At 34.5% G+C, this 21,729-nt stretch overlaps 1 protein-coding gene across 1 annotated transcript; it reads left to right on the top strand.

Annotated features, from left to right (window-relative positions):
- The first annotated feature begins 456 nt into the window (after positions 1–456).
- On the top strand, positions 457–19,604 carry LOC142241885 (adenosine kinase-like). The gene is made up of 5 exons (XM_075313725.1): positions 457–577; positions 8,554–8,623; positions 8,688–8,840; positions 17,845–17,997; positions 18,061–19,604. Exons 2-5 carry the CDS (start codon positions 8,568–8,570, stop codon positions 18,791–18,793), a joined length of 1,095 nt encoding a protein of 364 aa, XP_075169840.1. The 5' UTR covers positions 457–577; positions 8,554–8,567; the 3' UTR covers positions 18,794–19,604.
- The last annotated feature ends 2,125 nt before the right edge of the window (positions 19,605–21,729 follow it).

Genomic DNA, 21,729 nt, shown 5'->3' with positions numbered 1-21,729 from the left:
CTATGGTGGTGGGTATAAAAACTTGAATTCGATGGGCGCATTTGTGGTAATTTGTTAAAATTTCAAGAAATTCTAGAAAATACGAATTTAGTAAATCTTTATGCTTAATTATTAAAAAATATTAAAGCCATGGAAACTTTCTCAAACTTGAACTTGAATATAGTTAAATTGGGTTTATTGTAGGGTTAATTTTTTTTGAGTGCAGTTACTTGTTGTTAGTTAGCTTTTAAATACTAAGCCGCAGCCGTTAGCACCACAAATGAATGTTTTACTTTGAAAGACAAATAAACTAAACAACAAACTTTATAAGTTATTTATTTACACACTGGAAGAGGAAATGAGCCGAATGCAACAATTTCTCCTCAAACCGCAAGAAATAAAAATAGGATCTGTACAAAGCCAATGTGGACTTCCACACTAGAACTTAATCAATGCTTGAATCAGTTCATTTCGGTACGTCGTATGGGTAATTTCAATACAATAAACTTTTACATATCTACAAAATATAAAATAGTTAAAAACAACATATTTTGTTAAATAAAAACGCTGTTTGGAAACGTGTATAAACGCATATAAAGTATGTTTTAGGAAAATAAATGACCTAATTTAAATTTTTACCATTAAGGTGAATACTAAGTTCAAGTTTAGTTAAAAAAGGCATAACATTATAACATAACTCGAACTTAATACCCACCTTTAGTGATGGTTCCACACTCCCATTTATCCCATCAAATGGAGTGGAATATAAGCAATATATTTAGTTGAAAAAAAAAAAACAATATTTTTAGTTTAAAAAGTTTACAATAAGATGAGTTTAACGAATCTGATTAATCGGGGTGGAGCGAAATTAAAAATAATTTCAGAAATGAATCAATTCCCAAGAAAACCAATGAATTCTCTACAAAACCACAAACCATTACATGTGGTTGGTGCGACCGTTGTGATTTTTTTTTATTGTCAATGCTACTGCAAAAAAGTCAACGAAGATTTGTAAACCTAATTTTATTTTTTTTTAACGTGTGGCAATTAGTTGATTCTAGTAAAATTTGACAAATGTGATAAAATTGATTTTAATTATTTCTTGTAAAATTTAACTTAAAATAATTACAATATCTAATAAAAATATCTTTGAGACAGTGCACAATTCAATTAAAAACAAATTCAAGTTTAAAACGTAATTAATTAAAAAAATGCCTAACACAATTAAATGTTTAATTAAGTAAAAAAAAAATAATTTAGTTAATGAAATGTTTGAACATTTTTACGTTTTTAATTAAAACTTAATTTTCCCAATTAACATTTTGATGAAATAGAAAATTATTTTAAATTGAAAATTAAATAGAAAATTTTTATCGGAAATACTTATTTTCTATATAAAAATACTACTCTTTAGTTTACTAAATTAAATCCATCTATAATTATAGTCGCAAAGTACATAAGAAAGCACCAAATCATATGAAACATTATAAAATTACTAGAATATTATTTAATCAAGAGGTGAAAAAATTATAAACATCTAAATATGCAATAAATAATTGAATGTACCAATTAAACCAGTAATTGAGTTTTACGACCAAAATCAATTAGTTTTTCTATTGAAGATAATAGATTAATTGAAAGTGCCATAGAAATTTATTTATTTTTGAATTTTTTATTTTTTATTTCTAATTTATTATATGGTTGATACTAGAATGTTCGTGATTGAATCAATTTTGAACAAAAAAGTAATTAGAACACTTAATTTCGTGATTGAATCAGAAAATCTCTGTGTATACACTAAAAAAAAACATGGCCGGTTCCAAAGATTATGTCTTTACTTTAAAAATGTTGGTATTGATTTCGAGCCAAAGAAGCGGAGAATACAAGTAAGGATACTTTAAAGACACAATTCTCTTTTAAATTTGGGATTGGTGTACTTGCTTCTAGCTTTTCAGCTATTTTTCTTCATATGCTATCAAAGTCCTTTAAAAACGACAACTTTATTTTCCAAATTAAGACTCGACTTCCAGCGGAAATTATGCAATGTTTAAAGTAAAAAACATCTTTGAAATAAAGTGTTGAAAAACATGTCCTATATTTGAACGGTTTTTTGCTTTGTAGTCACACGCAGAGAAGAAACATGATTGCCACAATCATATTGGAAGAGCAAAATAATATGATAGCAGCTATTTTTGCGGCGACCATGTAACATTTTAACCTGCAACCATGTTGGCTCAGTGAACATGGTTCTAAGAAAAATACAATTGTCCTCATCTAAAATGTTATTATATTGATAAAAAGAATTTTGTTTCCATTAAAATACAATGGTCACGATCTGAAATGTTAAGTTATTCGTCAAAAATGTTTTTCTTCTAGTTAAAAGAACATGGTCACAACCTAATATGTTTTGATTTTTATGAAAAAAGGACGCCACTTGAGAAAAGAAAACACAAAATCAACTTTATTTATTTGTTTTTATTTTTTTATAAACTAATTCATTGTTTATTTGTATTTATAATGTCGTGCAAGCAAACTTCACATATTTTTACACACTCTAGTTTGGTTCAATTTCAACAATAAGTAATCATTCCATATTTACTTCGTGCCCATCAAATGTACAAACGCAGACATCATGTAACTGCAAATAAAAATAAATTATACCATATATAAAAATGCAGAACAAAAACCAGGTATATTTTTTTCAATTACACTTTCCTTTTTTGTATTCACATAGAACCACGTGCCATTTCTGAATAAATAAATTAACACAAAACACAATAATTCCGTATTCTCCGTCCATTCCAAGAAATAATCAACACACGACTGACGCGCAAAATGAAAATCGTGTGTACCTGCTCAATGTTTTTATAAAATTCTTGTCGCTGCAAAAAAATTAAAAAATTAAATGGCCACGAAAACAATGTACATGGTCTTTATGACCATGTAATGGTTGTAGACATGTCTATACGTAAACTATAAAAATACTTTTTTCTCTGCAAAAAAGTAAAAAAATTGAATGGTCAGGTACATGATTTTCCTGACCATATAATGGTCTCAAATTCTATCATTTAAATAATAGAACATGTTTGCGGCATTTGAGAAACATTTAAATGCTTATTGCCAACATATATTTTTCTCCACTCGAAAATAATTTTTACAAAGACAAAATACATGGTTTTCGCGACAATTACATACTCTAGATAAGCATTAAATAGATGCGGCAACCATGTCCAAACATGTTTTTTCTGTGCGTGCAAGATACAAAAAGACAACAAATTTAAAGACAATTTCATTAAATTTAAAGAATTTTCTGAATTATTAAAGTCAAGTTGACTTTAGCCCAAACATTTTTTCTCTCAATTTTTTTTCTTTCAATTTTTAAGTGAAATCACTTAATTATAAGGACAATACGACTTCATTGAAAAGTATTTTTCCTGAATTTTATACTAATTGAACTTGAAAAAGAAATTTAATTTGATTTTTTAAATAAACGATTTCACCGATTTACACGCGTTTTCCCTTGACCAAATTTTGACCGTATCACCCTTTATTGAGAATTCAGCCGATGTCGTAGTTCACATCACACAGAAAATATCTGTTGTAAAATTTATGCTAAAATTAACTTATATTTATTGCAAAAAATATGTTGTTTTAGTTTATATGTAAAATTTTGTAAATGATTTTCACAAGAGCAACGAATTTTTCTTTATTCCTATATTTCTCAAAAATTTTATGAACTAAATGCGAGTAAAATTTCAATGACATACAAATAAATTCATTGCTTACTAAAGTAGAGGAAGTTTTTCATATACTTCTCAAAAATAGTAAGAATAAACTACAGCCTGGTTAAATGGTAATGCTCTCTCGCCAAAGTTTTTTCTTTATTATACCCTCCATCATAGGATGGGGGTATATTAACTTTGTCATTCCGTTTGTAACACATCGAAATATTGCTCTAAGACCCCATAAAGTATATATATTGTGGGTCGTGGTGAAATTCTGAGTCGATCTAAGCATGTCCGTCCGTCCGTCTGTTGAAATCACGCTAACTTCCGAACGAAACAAGCTATCGACTTGAAATTTGGCGCAAGTAGTTGTTATCGATGTAGGTCGGATGGTATTGAAAATGGGCCATATCGGTCCACTTTTACGTATAGCCCCCATATAAAGGGACCCTCAGATTTGGCTTGTGGAGCCTCTAACAGAAGCATATTTCATCCGATCCGGCTGAAATTTGGTATATGATGTTGGTATATGGTATCTAACAACCATGCAAAAATTGGTCCACATCGGTCCATAATTATAACCGATCCGATCCGGCTGAAATTTGGTACATGGTGTTGGTATATGGTCTCTAACAATCATGCAAAAATTAGTCCACATCGGTCCATAATTATATATAGCCCCCATATAAACCGATCCCCAGATTTGGCTTGCGGAGCCTCAAAGAGAAGCAAATTTCATCCGATTCGGCTGAAATTTGGTACATGATGTTGGTATATGGTCTCTAACAACCGTGCAAAAATTGGTTCACATCGGTCCATAATTATATATAGCCCCCATATAAACCGATCCCCAGATTTGGCTTGCGGAGCCTCAAAGAGAAGCAAATTTCATCCGATTCGGCTGAAATTTGGTACATGATGTTGGTATATGGTCTCTAACAACCGTGCAAAAATTGGTCCACATCGGTCCATAATTATATATAGCGCCCATATAAACCCATCCCCAGATTTGGGTTGCGGAGCCTCAAAGAGAAGCAAATTTCATCCGATCCGCCTGAAATTTGGTACATGATATTGGTATATGGTCTCTAACAACCATGCAAAAATTGGTCCACATCGGTTCATAATTATATATAGCCCCCATATAAACCGATCCCCAGATTTGGTTTGCGAAGTCTCCAAGAGAAGCAAATTTCATCCAATCCGGTTGTAATTTGGAACATGGTGTTAGTATATAATCTTTAACAACCGTGCCAGAATTGGTCCATATCGGTCCATAATTATATATAGCCCCTATATAAAACATTCTCCAGATTTGACCTCCGGAGCCTCTAGGAGGAGCAAAATTCATCCGATCCGGTTCAAATTAGGAACGTGGTGTTAGTATATGGTCGCTAACAACCATACCAAAATTGGTCCAATCACACAAAAATTGGTCCATATCGGTTCATAATCATGGTTGCCACTAGAGCCAAAAATAATCAACCAAAATTTTATTTCTATAGAAAATTTTGTCAAAATTTTATTTCTATAGAAAATTTTGTCAAAATTTTATTTCTAGAGAAAATTTTGTTAAAATTTTATTCGGTTCATAATAAAATTTTCATCATTGTCAAAATTTTATTTGTATAGAAAATTTTGTCAAAATTTTATTTCTATAGAAAATTTTGTTCAAATTTTATTCGGTTTATAATCATGGTTGCCACTCGAGCCAAAAATAATCTACCAAGATTTTATTTCTATAGAAAATTTTGTCAAAAGTTTATTTCTATAGAAAATTTTGTTAAAATTTTATTTCTGTAGAAATTTTTGTCAAAATTTTCTTTCTATAGAAAATTTTGTGAAAATTCTATTTCTATAGAAAATTTTGTTAAAATTTTATTTCTGTAGAAAATTTTGTCAAATTTAGAAGATGGTGTTAGGAGGTTTTAAGATACCTTGCCATCGGCAAGCGTTACCGCAACTTAAGTAGTTCGATTGTGGATGGCAGTGTTTAGATGAAGTTTCTACGCAATCCATGATGGAGGGTACATAAGCTTCGGCCTGGCCGAATTTACGGCCGTATATACTTGTTTTTTGTTTTGTTCATTTTTGCTTTTCGAGAAGAATGCATTCTGTAAATGGTAGTTTGTCAGTAAATGATCATTATTTCAATTAATCTCAAAATTTAGAGTACAATTTAGTTCAATTTTAGTACGAGATAGTTCATTTTTCCCATAACATACGAGGAGAATTTGTATCAAAATTTGACCGTCAAATAATTGTTTGTCCCACACAACTTGTCTTGTGTCGATTGGTCGAAAGAAAAGCTCAAAAATACGATCGCTTTGTTTCACGTCTATAATATCGTGGTAGATGATGAATTGTGGATTTAGGCGTATGAGCCCAAAAGTAAACAAAAGTTGATCGCGTCCGAAGCACATGATCACCTGATTTTATTTTGGGATAATGCAGTTTTTCTGGATGTACCTAAAAAATATATAAAAAAAAAATCTGATGGAAAACCCGAACATAGTACTCACCTCAAAGGGGAATATTTCAGGTTTAATGCCGGTATTAAGTTGCCATTATCGCGCTAAAATAGCCATTTTAATTTCTCTTAATAATTTATTTTACAGAAAGTAAACAGTTTTATTTGTTGCCTTGGGACATTCCCCATCAAGTTGTAATAAAATTTGCAAAATAAAACATGTAAGGAAAGTCTAAAGTCGGGCGGGACCGACTATATTATACCCTGCACCACTTTGTACATCTAAATTTTCGATACCATATCACAACCGTCAAATGTGTTGGGGGCTATATATAAAGGTTTGTCCCAAATACATACATTTAAATATCACTCGATCTGGACAGAATTTGATAGACTTCTACAAAATCTATAGACTCAAAATTTAAGTCGGCTAATGCACTAGGGTGGAACACAATGTTAGTAAAAAAATATAGGAAACATTTAAATCTGAAGCAATTTTAAGGAAACTTCGCAAAAGTTTATTTATGATTTATCGCTCGATATGTATGTATTAAAAGTTTAGGAAAATTAGAGTCATTTTTACAACTTTTCGATTAAGCAGTGGCGATTTTACAAGGATTTTACAAAATGTTGCTATTTTGACCATTTTTGTCGAAATCAGAAAAACATATATATATGGGAGCTATAGCTAAATCTGAACCGATTTCAACCAAATTTGGCACGCATAGCTACAATGCTAATTTTACTCCCTGTGCAAAATTTCAACTAAATCGGAGTTAAAAATTGGCTTCTGTGGTCATATGAGTGTAAATCGGGCGAAAACTATATATGGGAGATATATCTAAATCTGAAGCGATTTCAACCAAATTTGGCACGCATAGCTACAATGCTAATTCTACTCCCTGTGCAAAATTTCAATTAAATCGGAGTAAAAGATTGGCCACTGTGGTCATATGAGTATAAATCGGGCGAAAGAAATATATGGAAGCTATATCTAAATCTGAACCGATTTCAATAAAATTTGGCACACTTGACTACACTACTAGTTGTACTCCTAGTGCAAAATTTCAACCAAATTGGGATAAAACTCTGGCTTCTGGGACCGTATTAGTCTATATCGGGCGAAAGATATAAATGGGAGCATATCTAAATCTGAACCGATTTCTTCCAAAATCAATAGGGTCCTATTCTGAGCCAAAACACATACTTGTGCCAAATTTGAAGTCGATTGGACGAAAACTGAGACCTAGACTTTGATTACAAAAATGTGTTCACGGACAGACGGACATGGCTATATTGACTCAGGAGCCCACCCTGAGCATTTTTGCCAAAGACACCATGTGTCTATCTCGTCTCCTTCTGGGTGTTACAAACATATACACTAACTTATAATACCCTGTTCCACAGTGTGGCGCAGGGTATAAAGATACAATTTATTTTGTTTTTGAAGATTTATTTTTGATTTTAGCGCCTAAACTCGAACTTGGTACATACCTTTAAACGGGAAAAATTATTTAAATTAAAGAAAATACAATCGTTGATCACCAACAAACGCATTACAATTGTTGTAATATAATAAAATGTTTCTTGCTTATTAACAAACGTAAACTCAAATTTTAATAGACGTTTTTTCAATAGACGTTCAACAAACGATATAAAAACTTTGTTTTTTTAATCAAATCCCAATAAACACAATCATTGGAGAAATGCTTACGCTTTTAAACATTTTTTCAAAGAATTAGATTGTTCAAAGAATTAGATTAGAATTCAATTTGAGAAATTGTTGAGAAAATCGCGTTCTCAACAAAAAACAGACAATACCCTCAACAGTAGAGTTCAACACGTCAGCAACAATTCCTCAACATATTCGCAACAACTTTTCAAACTAAATCTTTCTTCAAACTTATTGGAAAAATTGTTGAAAGCAAGCAATTTGCAAGGCCATTTGATTTAATGTTGAAGATGGGATTCACTATCAAATTGATATGGCGTTACCTACGAAAAATGCTCATCCTTGTGTTTGTTAGGATTCCAACAAAAAAATGTTGTAATATTTGGTGCTCAACAAATTACTTACAAATTAGGTTGTTGAGAACACAAATTATTTGTTGTCTTCTGATGGTTAGACTTGCTTACAACTTATTTGTAATAATGTCTATTAAAAGTACAAATTAATTTGTTGCAGAAAAATTCATAAATTTTGTCCCAACAAAAATTATTCTCAAACTTATTTTTATCTATGTAGTCATTTCTATGGAAAATTCAAACAAAATCATTAGGAGCGATCGGTGTTATAGCCAGTGATCGTTATAAACATGTTTGACTGTACAAGAATTCGTCAATTAAATTTTATTAAAATTATGTTTGTTTTCTTTCCAGGACTTGACATTCAAATGGATATATCATGTTCCAGTTTATCATGTACAAAAACGAAAGAAATTTCTGCAATGTAAGACGAATGTATTTACTTTGTTTCTTTTATTAAATGCCAGTGACGTTTATTTGGTTTTCAGCAAAGTTTTAGCCTTTGGAAATATGCTCATAAATTATACAGCCAAATTGCAGGATACAAAGGTATTGGATAGACATAGGTTAAGTTTAAACACAAAAGTTGAAATGGACATGAATACTTTCTCGAATATAACATCGGATCTAAATGTGGAAGAGTGAGTTAAGAATTTGTATTGAATATTACCATATGGTCGCAGTCGACCAACTTTTCTGAAATAAGGATATTATGAAAATAAAGACTTTCTGCCAAGTTTTAAGAAGATTTGTTGTATAATTTTCGTATTAGTGATAAAGGGTGATACGGTCAAAATTTGGTCAAGGGAAAAAGCGTGTAAATCGGTGAAATCGTTTATTTAAAAAATCAAATTAAATTTCTTTTTCAAGTTCACTTAGTATAAAATTCAAGAAAAATATTCAGTGAGGCTTTCGCTTTTCCAAATCCGAATTGCCCGGCCTCACGCTTGAGACCTGCCATCAGATTTTGTACAGCCACCTTGTCCACCTTCTTCGCCGCAGAAAGCCAGTTTGCCTTGAACTGCTGCTCGTCCTTAGCAGTTTTTTTGGTCTTCTTTAGGTTCCGCTTGACAATAGCCCAGTATTTCTCAATTGGGCGGAGCTCTGGCGTGTTGGGAGGGTTCTTGTCCTTGGGAACCACCTGCACGTTGTTGGCGGCGTATCACTCCATGGCCTTTTTACCGTAATGGAAAGATGCCAAATCCGGCCAAAACAGTACGGAACAACCGTGTTTCTTCAGGAAAGGCAGCAGACGTTTATTCAAACACTCTTTCACGTAAATTTCTTGGTTGACAGTCCCGGAAGCTATGAAAATGCTGCTTTTCAAGCCACAGGTACAGATGGCTTGCCAAACCAGATATTTCTTTGCGAACTTTGACAGTTTTATGTGCTTGAAAATATCTGCTACCTTTCCCCTTCCTTTTGCCGTATAAAACTCCTGTCCCGGAAGCTGCTTGTAGTCGGCTTTGACGTAGGTTTCGTCGTCCATTACCACGCAGTCAAACTTCGTCAGCATCGTCGTGTACAGCCTCCGGGATCGCGCTTTGGCCGTCGTATTTTGTTTATCATCGCGATTTGGAGTCACTACCTTCTTGTAAGTCGATAGTCCGGCTCGTTTTTTGGCTCGATGCACGGTTGTAGACGATACACCCAGCTTATTTGCGGCATCTCGGAGAGAGAGGTTAGGGTTTCGCTTGAAACTACCGGCAACTCTCTTTGTCGTCTCAGCGGCTTTCGGTTTTCGATTTCTCCCCGATCCAGACTTCCTGGCTGTCGACAAACGTTCCCCAAACACTTTAATTACAGTTGTAACGGTTGATTTGGCAACTTTTAGCGATGTTGCCAGCTTTGCGTGCGAGTAGTTCGGATTTTCGCGATGCGCGAGCAAAATTTTGATACGCTGCTCTTCTTGCTTGCGCGGCATTTTGACAACTGAAGAGTGAATTCCAAAATCAAAATAGGAGCAACATTCTACACACACACCTTCAAAATGAGGGGTTTTCAGGTTTTTAAATGCAAAATTTAAAGAAATACGTCAAGTTTATATTGACCAAATTTTGACAGTATCACCCTTTATATTTGCCGTGCCTCGACTCGACTCCGAGTAATATACCTAAATCACATTTTATTGTATCTCTTTGCAATCCCACGGTGGAGGGTGACAAAACTGGACCGATATAATTTTGGTTTGAACCGATAAAAACCGCAACTCAGTACTTTTGGGACTCAAGGCGAGTTACTAAAATTTTTGTAAATGGGCCGATTTTTCGTGAGTCATGAGAATTTTTGTGAACCATGAGATTCGCAAGTCTCGCAATTTCTTATGAGTGTGTGTGGCTCTTGAGTGTGAGTGGGTAAGGACTTTCTTTACGTGAGTATGCATGAGCGTGAGTCCTACCAATAATATCGTCAATACCGTTAGTGTGCGTGAGTAAAATATTACTCACTCAAGCCAATTCAATTTATGGACGGTTTATGTTGAGGTGTCTGTAAATAATTATTAACCGCTATGAACCAATTTTCACACAGGAATTAGCCAAAATTTCAACCGCATCGGATGAAATTTGTTCCTCCATAAGTTTCCAGAAGTTAAGTCTTGGTGGTCTAATTATGTGAGGTGTATGTACACTGAAAAAACAGTGAATCCACCAAGAAGAAAAGTTTTGGTTAATGATACACGATTTTAGTTAATCGTTGTGCTTCATTTGTGTATAAATTTTTCCTCTGTTTTAGATAATTTGACTAACGTATGCAAAAAAATATTACAGTCATGGAAACTTTCTTAAAATGTAATAATTCCATGAACTAAAAGAGAGTTACATCGCCTTTAGTGAAATATAGAGTTCACTTTTTTTGAATGTAATTATGAACCGTTATGGACCAATTTTTGCATGTTTAGTAGAAAGCATATTCTAACATCACATACCAAATTTCAATCGGATCGGATGAAACTTGCTTTTCCAGGTGGCTCAAGAAGGGAATCGATTTATATGGGCACTACATATAATTATGGACCCATATGGACCAATTTTGGCATAGTTGTTAGAGACCATATACGAATACCATGTTCCGAATTTCCTCTTTCTGGAAGCTCCGGAAAGCTGTATATAATTATGAACCGATGTGGACCAATTTTGTTAGACGGCATATACTAGCATCGCGTACCAAATTGAGGATCGGTTTATATGGGGCCTAAATCTAAAATAAAAAATGGGCCGATTTGGCCCATTTGCAATACTATCCAAAATCATTAAAAAGTAATTGTGACAAATTTCAGCTCGATGCACCCAGAGAATGAATATGATAACCTCAATCATGCTTCAAAAGCATAATGTTATTTTTGGATGGATAATATGTAACATGTTTGTCGCAACCATGTTATGTTCTCGAAAATTATGTATCTGATTTCTGTAACCGTGTACATTGTCTCAAAAAATTGTCCGTACACCCAACTATATTTCACTCTTTTCATTGTAATTTTTAAAGTCTTGTTTTAAAGTATGCATTGTACTTTATTGAAATAAGTAAAAGAATCGAAATTAAATGTAACATCTTTGCTAAAAATTCATAATTAAAGCTAAAAATGAAATCGAAATATTGTCCGTACAACAAACATTACACTAAAGAACCAAATTTTGAAATAACAAAATTTGTAACTTTTAGTATCTAGTATGGTAGCTCTTCGCTTTGATAACCTCAATTAAACGATTTTTATACCCTCGACCATAGGATGGGGGTATATTAACTTTGTCATTCCGTTTGTAACACATCGAAATATTGCTCTAAGACCCCATAAAGTATATATATTCTGGGTCGTGGTGAAATTCTGAGTCGATCTGAGCATGTCCGTCCGTCCGTCTGTTGAAATCACGCTAACTTCCGAACGAAACAAGCTATCGACTTGAAACTTGGCACAAATAGTTGTTATTGATGTAGGTCGGATGGTATTGCAAATGGGCCATATCGGTCCACTTTTACGTATAGTCCCCATATAAACGGACCCCCAATTTTGGCTTGCGAGACCTCTAAGAGAAGCAAATTTCATCCGATCCGGCTGAAATTTGGTACATGGTGTTAGTATATGGTCTCTAACAACCATGCAAAAATTGGTCCACATCGGTCCACAATTACATATAGCCCCCATATAAACCGATCCCCCGATTTAGCTTGCGGAGCCTCTAAGAGAAGCAAATTTCATTCGATCCGGCTGAAATTTGGTACATGGTGTTAGTATATGGTCTCTAATGACCATGCAAAAATTGGTCCACATCGGTCCATAATTATATATAGCCCCCATATAAACCGATCCCCCGATTTGGCTTGCGGAGCCTCTGAGAGAAGCAAATTTCATCCAATCCGGCTGAAATTTGGTACATGGTGTTAGTATATGGTCTCTAATGACCATGCAAAAGTGGTCCACATCGGTCCATAATTATATATAGGCCCCATATAAACCGATCACCTGATTTGACCTCCGGAGCCTCTTGGAAGACCAAAATTCATCTGATTCAGTTGAAATTTGGTACGTGGTGTTAATATATGGTCTCAAAAACCCATGCAAAAATTGCTCGAAATCGGTCAATAATTATATATAGGCCCCATATAAACCGATCCCCAGATTTGACCTCCGGGACCACTTGGAAGAGCAAAATTCATCAGATTCGGTTAAAATTTGGTACATCACGTACCGTTAGTATATGATATCAGTCCATAATTACCCAGCAAAAAAATTTGGAAGTTCTTCCAAAGGCACAACTTTAAAAGCACTTCCAGAAGATGTACTCCCAATGATGTTCTTTATTTTAACTACACAATAAGTTCTTTTTACTCAATTTTTTATAACAAGTTTTTTTTCATATTTTTAATGGGTAATATTACTTTTTTTTACAAATAGGTTAAAAACAAAGTAAGAAGTCATAAAATGGTACAAATTATTAAAATTTTGTCGAAAAAAATGATACATCCAATCTGAAAAAATTGTGAATTTTTGAAAATATTTGAGGTCAAACGTTCCAGACAAGCGTTAGAATCCATTAAAAATTGTAAAAAAATATAAAAATAATTTATTTAACAAAATATCACAGAATTTTTAATTTACATCCAAAACATTGAATTCGGATCACACCTAAAGAAGTGATGCAAATTCAGTGCAACGGCTGTTGAAATGGAGAACTTCCGTCCTATGACAAGCCCGTGTTAAATTCATTGCTTCTGCGTCAATTTTGCACCACTTCCGGATCCAAAAAGAACATTTTCATTACATTTTCGGCGACGCTTTTTTTGCTGGGTATATATAGCCCCCATATAAACCGATCTCCAGACTTGACCTCTGGTGCCTTTTGGAGAAGCAAAATTCCGATCTGGTTGAAATTTGGTACGTGGTGGTAGTATATGATGGTTAACAACCATGCCAAAAGTGGTCCAAAGCAGTCCAAAAAATCGCTTCTTTAACATATGTTCCAAACATATTTTGCAGGAAGCACATATATTATTGGATACTGCCGAAACATTAATATGTTTGTGTTATGTGAACATATTATATGTTTAGGAGCATTTTGAGCCAAAAATATTATATGCTTGGAAGAATTTTTCCCAAACACGATTGTGCTCATTCCCTAACATACTCGTAATTTTCACTTCCACGAAATTTATTAGGTCTTGGCACCTTTTTCTGTAATACAAATAATGTTGAAGAAATTATTCACTTTTATAAATTTTTTAAATTTTACCTTTCGCCTGCAAGGAGAATCGAACCGAGGACCATACAGTTTGTAAGCCAACACACTATCCACTGGGCTACGTAGCTGTTATAGTCACCATTAGATAATTATCGTTATAAGTTACATTTATATAGCATAGTTTGCAGCGCCTACGAGCCCATGCAAACATAACATTATTTAACAGAAACATACATTTGTTTGCCACGTAGAGCAGTGGTTAGCATGTCTGCCTTATATGCAAAGGGTCGTGGGTTCAATCCCTGCTCCGACCGAAAACTTTTTTTTATTTACACATGTATATTTATACTATATTAAATTTTTATAATGAAACTACGAAATGTGGGTTATTAAAGATTTATAGTCAGTAACAATGCTTGATATAAACGAAATTGACTGATTTTTGGATAAAATATTATTTTTTATTGCAAAAATAACAATTTTGTAACAAAAAACTGTTTTTGGTACAAAACTTTAAAATTTGGAAGGAATTGAAAAACTCTAACAAAAGAAGAACGTGGATTCGAATATAAACATACATAAATAATTTTATACTATAAACATACATTTATTTAGGTGTGAACAGTTTTTACTAGCATTTAACACCATCGCTCTAAAATGCCTTTTATTTTTCTTTAATAATTAATTTTTAAAGAAAATAAACTTTTTAAATTGTTTTAGCTGCAAAACTCGAACTTAATGCCCGCTTTTATATTTGAAGGTGTCCGTCAACTCCTCGGGGACTACTTATTAATAAAGAGGAAATAAACTTTGTTTTTATACATTTTACTGTGTAATTTTTCACTATTTCCTCCTTATTTCATTTTACTGTCCCAACTCTAAAAAGAGTATAGTGCCCTTTCGTTATTTTTATGAAGACCCTTGATTTCTTTTAACGAACCAAGAAAAAAATTGTGCCCATAATGCCAAAATGATAAACAAAACACATGTCCACACATACATAAAATGCTGCTCTCAAGGCGAAAACACATGCTGTTTGTTTTTCAAATGTCTATTCTCTTGGTTCCGAATGTCTATTCTCTTTATTCTAATTAAATAATATTTAGACTTAAGCATATCAAATTTTTGGCCTTATCATAAAACAGTTTTCCGAAACAACATACAAGCGGTTTCACAGAAATTGTTCTCTTTTGATTCTTTTGCCGAGTTATGTTGATATCTTTCGACAACTCTCCCGGTTTCCATCTCTATTTCTTTCTCTATACTCTCTCTCTCTCTCATAATATATTGTAACATATTAACATAGATGTCCCAAACATTTAGTGTTAGTTTAGGAACATTACATGTTCGCACTTAAATATATTGTGTTTTAAAATTGTGACCGAAACACATTTTGTTTATATCGGAACATATGAAAAACACATTTTTCTAACAGTGCATATAAACCGATCCCGAGATTTGGTTTTGGAGGAGCAACTTTCATCCGAGTCAGTTGAAATTTGGTACATTGTGCTAGTATATGGCCGTTAACAACCATGCCTAACTAGGTCCATATCGGTCTATAGTTATATATAGCCCTCAAATAAATCGATCCCCAATCACACAAAAATTGGTCCATATCAAGTTCATATTTCTATATAGCCCCCATATAGGTGACCCCATATTTCAATTCTGGCTCTCTACGTACCGTGCAAAAGTACGTAGTACGTGCAAAAATACATAACTTTTTTGTCTAATATATACCACGTATGGACTAACTCACAATTTAGAAAACGATGTTAAGAAGTTTTAAGATACCACAACCCAACTAATTCGATTGTGGATTACAGTCTTTCGTTGAAGTTTCTACGCAATCCATGGTCGAGGGTACGTAAGATTCGGGCTGGCCGAACTTACGGCCGTATATACTTGTTTGACTTCACTGTTTTGACATTTTCCTATTTTCCTTAATTTCTGCTAAAAATAGTGGTTGGCAACGACTTTTTCAGTTGTGCACATATGAGAAACACAAAATATTGCAAATAAATGTTGAAATAATTCATATTTGAGGTATATTTCATGGAATTCGGCAACATTTTTATTTAACTTAAGGGTGTAAATACAGACAATTGTTTGAGACAGTGTATATGTTTGTCAAGAAATCAACAGTTTTCCATGTTCACCGCCCAAAAATAATATTTTGCTCTTGAAATATGTTTGGGGTGATCATATTCCTTCTTTGCGTGTAGCTTATTTCATCCGGAATTTAGCTTGATTTCAACAGACGGACGGACGGGCGGACGGACATAACCCAGAACGGAAATGGGGTCTGAACCAATATTTCGATGTGTTCAAACAAATGAAACAATCAATAAAATGAACTGTCAAACGAACGGTTTATAAATGCTAGCAACCTGATTTCGTTGCAATTCATAGCAACACTCTGTACTACTTGACCGTTGTATTTACTAGTGTTCTATAAACAGGTAGAAAAAACTTGAGCTCAGTGACTAAGCAAATAGCTGCGAAAAAAAGAATGTTGGTGGCTTTTTCGAAAAAATATATGAAAATTCACACTTTTTTGAAATCCCAAATTGTAAAGTGTACAAATTTTGACCCAATGTACATAGATTAATAATCTTTTTACGTAGAAGTTTGTAAGGAATGCAGTAAAGAAAAGAACCCTGATCCACTTTGCTAAAACTTTGAGGAAGTAAATAGGACCCGTATCTTGGAAACTAATACAGACACATACACAATTTCATAACCCGAGGTTACTAATTTCCCACTCCCATAGTCCAGCACTTGGACATAAAGGGTGATTTGTTAAGAGCTTGATAACTTTTTTTAAAAAAAAAACGCATAAAATTTGCAAAATCTCATCGGTTCTTTATTTGAAACGTTAGATTGGTCCATGACATTTACTTTTTGAAGATAATTTCATTTAAATGTTGACCGCGGCTGCGTCTTAGGTGGTCCATTCGGAAAGTCCAATTTTGGGCAACTTTTTCGAGCATGTCGGCCGGAATAGCCCGAATTTCTTCGGAAATGTTGTCTTCCAAAGCTGGAATAGTTGCTGGCTTATTTCTGTAGACTTTAGACTTGACGTAGCCCCACAAAAAATAGTCTAAAGGCGTCAAATCGCATGATCTTGGTGGCCAACTTACCGGTCCATTTCTTGAGATGAATTGTTCTCCGAAGTTTTCCCTCAAAATGGCCATAGAATCGCGAGCTGTGTGGCATGTAGCGCCATCTTGTTGAAACCACATGTCAACCAAGTTCAGTTCTTCCATTTTTGGCAACAAAAAGTTTGTTAGCATCGAACGATAGCGATCGCCATTCACCGTAACGTTGCGTCCAACAGCATCTTTGAAAAAATACGGTCCAATGATTCCACCAGCGTACAAACCACACCAAACAGTGCATTTTTCGGGATGCATGGGCAGTTCTTGAACGGCTTCTGGTTGCTCTTCACTCCAAATGCGGCAATTTTGCTTATTTACGTAGCCATTCAACCAGAAATGAGCCTCATCGCTGAACAAAATTTGTCGATAAAAAAGCGGATTTTCTGCCAACTTTTCTAGGGCCCATTCACTGAAAATTCGACGTTGTGGCAGATCGTAAGTCTATTCATGATGAAATGTCAAAGCATACTGAGCATCTTTCTCTTTGACACCATGTCTGAAATCCCACGTGATCTGTCAAATACTAATGCATGAAAATCCTAACCTCAAAAGAATCACCCTTTACTAGGGACATAATTTTAGAAAAACATCTTTGACAAAAAAAAATCGTTGATATCTTTATCCATTCAAAAGATATAGAAATATTTCGCCAAAAAATAGATTTGGAACCTCTGTGCATCGGTAAAATAGCCAATCTTCGTATAATTTGGCACAAAGTATTCACTGAATTGATTGTTCTAGAATGTTACTAAGTCCACAATCCAATTAAACTATTAATCATTCTTATATATATTTTATCATAGAGGTCTTCAAGTTGAGTTGGGCGGTTCAGCGTTAAAAACATCAGAATATCTGCGTAAATTGGGAACAGAGACACTTTTCTTTAGCGCATGTGGGGATGATCCTGAATCACAAATCATAAGTGCTCTTATGAAGAAGAATGATATTGACAGAAGGTAGGACAAAGTGATGTAAGAAATATAAGCAAATTTAAAATTTTGTTTAACGTTTTGATTTAGCTATTTCAGAGTGGAGATCATAAACAATGCTCCAACTGGTCGGCGGATATCACTGTGTCACAATGATGCCAGAGCTCTTTATACAAGTCATGGTGCCTCTTCCCAGTTCTCCGTCAACTATTTGCGGTTTGTTCTAAATGAGGAAGATTCTACGGTCTTGAGACCAGAAAATCGGGTACAGATATTCTATGTAGAAGGATTTTTTGTTCCCAACCGAGAATCTGTTACCACTTACATTGTGCGAAATTATATCAAAGGCCGCCGATATCTGGCACTAAATCTGTGTTCTGAACAAATCGTTCGCTCGTATTTCCCCCATCTTCTATATATGGTCAACAATGCTCTATTGGTATTTGGAAGTCAACGGGAGTACGATGTATTCTGCGAGTGTTGGGGAGCATTAAATATAAGGGATTTGGCAGAAGGTCTTGTCAAAAAGAAGGAGTCGCCCATTATATTTGTGATAAACAAAGGTTCCGAGGGAGTGGATTTGATTAGCAATTACTTTAGGGAAGGATGTGCCCCGGGTCCATTGACATTTCAATCCTTTAGGATGCCCTACAGCGAGGAGGCGGAAGATTTAAAAGGCACAAGTGATGTATTTGTTGCTGGTTTCCTGCATGCTTGGCTTGAGAAGCGTGAGTTAAGTCAGTGCGTTCGAATTGGTTGTTTTTATGCTATCCACGGAATTACAGCCACTCCTCGATCAAAGTCATATGATGCCACGCTATAAATTTGGCTCTTCATTCCCAGCAAAAAAAAAAAATGGAAGTAGTTCCAAAAACATTTCCTTTGAACGCATCCCGGAATCCCCCATCAATTTTTTTCCACTTCCGATACAGTTTTTTTTTTGACAAGGCCACAACCATCCCGGGATCCCTTATCGATTTTGTACTCTTCCGATGCAGTTCTTTTGGACAAGTCATAGAAAGTACGTAATTATGCCGTTTTAAGTGAAAATTAAAGTTTTGGACAAATACATTTCGCAATAAAGAATAGAAAATCAATAAAAAGTAATAAATAATAAAAAAAAATTAAAAAATCATCTCCGCTGGGGATGGGCCGTTTGCCCTTTTCACATCCATGGAAGTTCTTTTGAACTTTTTGAAGGTTTTGGAAATTACGATAATTTTTTGTTGATTTGTAATGTAAAAAGTATATGCCGGAAAAAAAACAAAATAAAAACAATGTATAACAGAACAAATAATTTTTTAGAATAATATTTAATACAAAAAATGCCGCTATTGAGATTTGAATCAGCGTTCTTTATTTTTTCATTCATAATAATAAAGAACTTCGCTGGAAGTAGTTAGAACGTCATGCCGTGGTATCATATTAGGCTTATGTCACAAACATTTGAATAGACGTTTTGATACATCAATGGCGTTTGTGACTGAGTCCAGTAAGGCGTTCTGTTATGGTGCCAACGGACCCAGGTTCAACCCCCGGTGGAAGCGAAGAATTTTTTCAATTTGTAAAAATTAGATAATAGGAAAATAAAAGTGTAACAAAAAATACTGATAAAAATAAAAGGTGAAATTGGAGATTCTTTTTAGTTTTCTAAATTTCTTCATCCAAATGTTCTTCCAAGGCACAACTTCTAAAGCAATTCCAAATATCCAAAAATGGAGTACTTCTTCCTATGAAAAGTCCATCTTTTTTTGTTGGGTTGTTAATCACTATTTCAAAAGTTACAACTATATGGTGCTGTAATAGAGCAATAAACAAGTATATACGGCCGTTAGTTCGGCCAGGCCGAATCTTATGTACCCTCCACCATGGATTGGGTAGAAACTAGAGGTGTGCACGTGACACGAAATTATCGTGACTCACGAAAATTTTCGTCATTCGTGCGTGAGTCACGCTCATGACACCAGCGTGAGTGTGCGTGAGCGTGATTTACAAACCAAAATGTCGTGCGTGAGCGTGACTCACGAAAATAATATCTTCGTGAGTGTGCGTGAGTAACTAATTACACTCACGAAAATATTCCTGCTCACCAACATAAAACGCTTATGAATTAAATTCAATTACAATTTTAGTGACACCTGAGATGTTAAGAGTTTAATAACACTCTCGATTTTAATAATACTCATGTTTTCAGACACTTCGGTAAGGTAAATTAATCATAAAATTATTCGTGAGTCACGATATTTTTCGTCAGTCACGATATTTTTCGTGAGTCACTACGTTTTCGTGCGTGAGTGTGCGTGAGTACAAATTTTCTTTTCGTGAGTGTGTGTGAGCGTGAGTACTACCAAAAAATATCGTGCGTGAGTATGATTTTTCAGTCGTGAGTGTGCGTGAGCGTAAGTAAACTATTACTCACGTGCACACCTCTAGTAGAAACTTCTACGAATGACTGTCATCGACAATCGAATTACTTGGGTTGTGGTATCTTAAATCTTCTTAACATCGTTTTCTAAATTGTGAGTTAGTCCATATGTGGTATATATTAGACAAAAAAGTTTGTATAGTTAAGTCTACAAATAATTACGAATTGACATGGACTTTTTCACGGTGCGTAGAGAGCCAGAATTGAAATATGGGGGTCGCTTATATGGGGGCTATATGCAATTATGAATATGATATGGACAAATTTTTGTGTGATTTATCTGATGGCTATATATAACTATAGACCGATATGGACCTAGTTAGGCATGGTTGTTAACGGCCATATACTAGCACAATGTACCAAATTTCAACTGACTCGTATGAAATTTGCTCCTCCAAGAGGCTCCAAAACCAAATCTCGGGATCGGTTTATATGGGGGCTTATATTAGATTATGGACTGATATGGACTTTTGGCATAGTTGTTAAAAATCATATACTAGCACCACGTACCAAATTTCAACCAGATCGGATGAATTTTGCTTCTCCAAAAGGCACCGGAGGTCAAATCTGGGGATCGGTTTATATAGGGCCCATATATAATTATGGACCGATTTCGACCAATTTTTGCATGGGTGTTTGAGACCATATATTAACACCATGTACCAAATTTCAACTGAATCAGATGAATTTTGGTCTTCCAAGAGGCTCCGGAGGCCAAATCTGGTGATCGGTTTATATGGGGGCTATATATACTTATGGACCGATGTGGACCAATTTTCGCATGGTCATTAGAGACCATATATTAACACCATGTACCAAATTTCTGCCAGATCGGATGAAATTTGCTTCTCTTAGAGGCTCCGCAAGCCAAATTGGGGGATAGGTTAATATGGGGGCTATATATAATTATGGACCGATGTGCACCAATTTTTGCATGGTTGTTAGAGACCATATACTAACACCATGTACCAAATTCCAGCCAGATCGGATGAAATTTGCTTCTCTTAGAGGATTCGTAAGCCAAATTTGGGGATCCGTTTATATGGGGGCTATACGTGAAAGTGGACCCATATGGCCCATTTGCAATACCATCCGACCTACATCAATAACAACTACTTATGCAAAGTTTCAAGTCGATAGCTTGTGTCGTTCGGAAGTTAGCGTGATTTCAAGAGACGGACGGACGGTCATGCTCAGATCGACTAGAATTTCACCACGACCCAAAATATATATACTTTCTTAGAGCAATATTTCGATGTGTTACAAACGGAATGACAAAGTTAATATACCCCCATCCTATGGTGGAGGGTATAAAAATATATTTGGTTGTAAGA

The sequence above is a fragment of the Haematobia irritans genome, chromosome 5, assembly GCF_050003625.1.
Source record: "Haematobia irritans isolate KBUSLIRL chromosome 5, ASM5000362v1, whole genome shotgun sequence".
NCBI lineage: Eukaryota > Metazoa > Arthropoda > Insecta > Diptera > Muscidae > Haematobia > Haematobia irritans.
The sequence above is the reverse complement of the archived record's forward strand: the minus strand, read 5'-3'. Positions and strand labels throughout refer to the sequence as shown.